The following is a 3,681-nucleotide window of genomic DNA, read 5'->3' as shown; positions in this document are numbered from 1 at the left end:
TACTTTAGGACATAATCATAATGAAAATTAAAATCCCACTCAGTGCTTTTGCACAGAGTGGTTATCAGTACACGCTTATTCAAGAGAATTGAGGTGTGGGGAGTAAAGAAGACAAGGCAACACTTCCGCGTTTCTTTTTTTTTTGTCTTTTTTCGTGTCCAGCAACGGATCGCAACCCTCAGTGTTGCGCCCGTACCGGACCGGGACCAGCAACAGGATCACAACCCTCGGTGTTACGCCGCACCTCGCTCATCCAGTGAGCGGGAACCGGTCTGTATGTGGGATCCGAACCCTCCGCGGGAGGGCCGCCGCGCTCCCAAGCGGCGCACTGTAGCAATGCGCCACCGGGCCGGCCCAACACTTCCGTGTTTCTGCTACGTGCTTTACGTGAATCATTTTTATTTCTCACAATGACCTGTGAGGTAGGTATCATTATGAGAGACCGGTTCTTAGAGAGATGGCCCAAGATATCAGAGGCAACTGCAAGGTCGGGAACTGGGGCAGCCTTCACGGGGATCTGAGTGGTCAGCTCCAGTCTCCCCTGGCAGCCCTAGCCAATCAGCTGCACGTTGATGTGGGGGCCCGCTTTCCCTGCTGACCCCAGTACCTGGTTGGGTCAGTGGCCGCTCCTGGTTCAGCGTGTTGTAGCTCTTCCAACTGTACTGAGGGGCTGGGGAGCCCTCCTTTGATTGGCAGGTCAGCTGGATGTCGTTCCCAATCACAGTTTCTCCCTCGATGCTGCAGTCTGGCTTGGAGGGTGGCACTGTGTAGAGAAGGGACCAAAGAGAAGGCATCAATCAAGTGGGGCTTGGTGACAGCCCCTGAACAGTCCACCCCCCACACACTGCCTTGTTTGTTCACAGGCAGAGAAATTCATAGTTCCATGGTGAGATGTAACACTGTAAAATCAATTCGCCCCAAAATATCTCCTTAGTGGCCTGTCACCATCACAGAGCAGCAATGCATACAGTGGGAAGCATCACAGGCCAGCAGCAGCTTAAGGTGTGATTTCTCATGTTCTCTAGTTTAGTGTCATGGGATTTTAAAGATACTCAAACATGGCCATTATAAAGTTGGGGATACTGAGACCCTGAGAGAACACCTGCTCATGGGTCCCAGCAGATCTGGGCCTAGAACCAGGTCTTCTGACTCCAGACCCAGTGCAGCTCCACCAACCCATATCAGCTTCCTCTGCCATGGATGCATCTGTCCATTTTAGGTAAATCCCTAATCCCTCTTGACCTCCGTGTTCCCATCCATAAAATGCGGGAACAACAAACCTTTTCTGTATACAGCCAGATGGCAGTATTTTAGGCTTGGTAGACCACATATGGTCTCTGCTGCTGCTTCTTTTTCTTTTTCTTTCTTTTTTTTTTTTTTTAGAACACTTTAAAAATGTAAAAAGCTGTGGGCAGGGGCAGGCGGCGGGCTCAGATAGTTAGAATGTGATGCTGATAAGACCAAGGTCCAGGGTCCGATCCTTGTACCAGCCAGCTACACACACAAAAATAATAATAATAAGATAAATAAAAGACTAAGAATAAAAGGTTGTGAGCTGGATTTGAACAGTTTACCCACCCCTGGGTTAAATGATCTCTAAGGCCCTTCAGCTCTAACTTCTTAGGAATGTTCTCTTTGGGTTAAGCGTTACCCTCTTCCCATGCTTTGCTGACAAAATGCAATTGCCGCAAGTGATGGCATGGGATAGATCATGGGGGCTGAAAAGATGGGAGGGGGCAGAGATAAGGAAAAGAAAGCCACAGAAAGGAGGTGATGAAAACCAGCAGGCCCCACTCACAATCCTAACCCGATCTCCCCAGATTCCTGGAGAACGTAAGCCTGTGCCTTTCACGCAGCATTGTTAACATACCACTGTGTAGAGTGGTTCATTCTACAAACCTTATTGGTGCCTATTGTGTGCCTGACAGTGCTGGGCACTGGAATGACATCGTGAGTCAAGGAATCCAGTGGTAGCAAAAGACAAGATGGGACAAGGAGCAGGCAGGAGGCAAAGCTGCTGGGGCAGGAACGGCCAGAACACTGACCCAGTCACAGCATCAGCTGTGACCTGAAGAAAAAGTGACAGTAAACGAGCTCAGTGGTGGAGGTGGTGGTAGTGGTCAGAAAAAGAGAGATGAGGGTACTCCGGGTAGAGGGATCAGCATGTGCTAAGGCTCGAAGGCAAGAAGAAGCATGACGTAAGCTTGAGACTTCAGGTAGTGTCCTTCAGGGTGAGAAGAAGAGGACACACAGTGGAGAGGGTTATTGTTGGAATCCCTGGGTGGCAGGCTTGTCCCCTCCAGTTCTTTCTTTTCTTGCCCCTTGGATGGCTTGCTTGTGCAATAAACAGTGCTGCCTGGTCCATAATCCAGGTGCACAGTCACCAAGCACCGGAGTGAATTCCAATCTCATCCCCTCTCGGAAGTTGCTGGGCGAGGCTATCCAGGACACACCTCTTCCCCAGCCCAGCAGCTGCAGTTTTTCCTCTTGGAAACAAGCAGGCTGTTGTTGGGTGTGCCCAACATCTCCTGCTGCCATAACGAGGGCCAGCCAGGTGGGGGGCGAGCATGGGGGAAATTAGAGACACTACCTTATTGACACTCCCAGGAGGACAGTCCCTAAACCCAAGAGGCTCAGAATTCAAGGTGGGGCTTCATATATCCTGGCCCAGACCCCTGGACTGAAGCAGTGTGGGTGGCAGAGGCTGCTGCCTGAGCAACACTCAAACCAGCAGCCCTCCTGCCCACCCTGCAGGCCCAGCAAGCAGGGACCGGGGACAAGAGAGGGATGACACCACATCCCAGAGGACCCCCATCTAGGACAGGCTCGCTGAGCCAAGCTTTATCTCTTGAGTTCTCCAGAGGTACAGGATCAACCCCTCCACCCGTCCATGCCATTCACCGCTGTTCCCAGGAGTGCCTTGAACAGGAGGCTAAGGCTTTATTTCACAATTACAGAGCTGGCCTAGAATACCAAGGAAGGCCCGCCTGCTACGTGCGCATGACCGAAAGCAGAGCCTTTCTAGGGATACAGGACAAAAAGGGAAGGAAAGTGACTGCGGCCAACCGGCACCTAGAGAAGCATAAAAAAGCAATCTGAATGCATCCAAAGACTACATTTTACTAATCCCACCATTTACTAAGGAAAAACTAGGAGAAGCAAATCCTAATTCTCTCCAGAGGCAGAAATAGAGATAATGGCGAACGAGGGACCAGCCACCCCCAAGCAGATCAGCTGTCGGGAGGAACCTGTCGGGTTCTTTGTCCCCTGGCTCTTAACCTCAGCCCCCAAACTCCCTTCCCACTTCACCTCGCCCAGGCACCCCCTGCCCTCACGCTGTCCTGATCCCTCACTGAAGGTCTCTCTCCTCAGCCCCCCACCCTCAAAAAGTTAGGACCTTGAATCAGACAGATCTAGTTCAAACAGCCCTTCCACACAGGTGGGGGCCGTGAGAACTCCGGGGTCTTGGTCTCTGATTCCCAGCTGGCCCGTCTCACCTCCCGAGCAGAAGGTACCCCTAGGCGTTAGCTGAACATTTACTGAGCGAGAAGTGAGGGGCAGGGAGGGGGAGAGGGAACGTGCTGGGCCCCAGGCCTCTCCGAAGCCTGCGATTCCTCCTGCACACGGCAGGGGGCGCCAGAGGCCGGAAAGACCACCGATCCCGCCGCGTCCGGGATCCCA

General features: G+C 52.3%; 1 protein-coding gene across 1 annotated transcript in view; it reads right to left on the bottom strand.

Moving 5' to 3' along the window:
• GPA33 (glycoprotein A33 (transmembrane)) overlaps positions 1-3,681 on the bottom strand; it is a 42,535-nt gene that overhangs the window by 9,878 nt on the left and 28,976 nt on the right. Inside the window, exon 4 of the mRNA XM_008592403.1 lies at positions 608-763. Coding sequence (XP_008590625.1) covers positions 608-763 — 156 coding nt within the window. The remainder of the gene's footprint in view (positions 1-607; positions 764-3,681) is intronic.

This window comes from Galeopterus variegatus, unplaced genomic scaffold (genome assembly GCF_000696425.1).
Source record: "Galeopterus variegatus unplaced genomic scaffold, G_variegatus-3.0.2 Scaffold7893, whole genome shotgun sequence".
Taxonomy (NCBI): Eukaryota; Metazoa; Chordata; class Mammalia; order Dermoptera; family Cynocephalidae; genus Galeopterus; species Galeopterus variegatus.
Note: the sequence above shows the minus strand (reverse complement) of the source record. Positions and strands in the feature narration are given on the sequence as shown.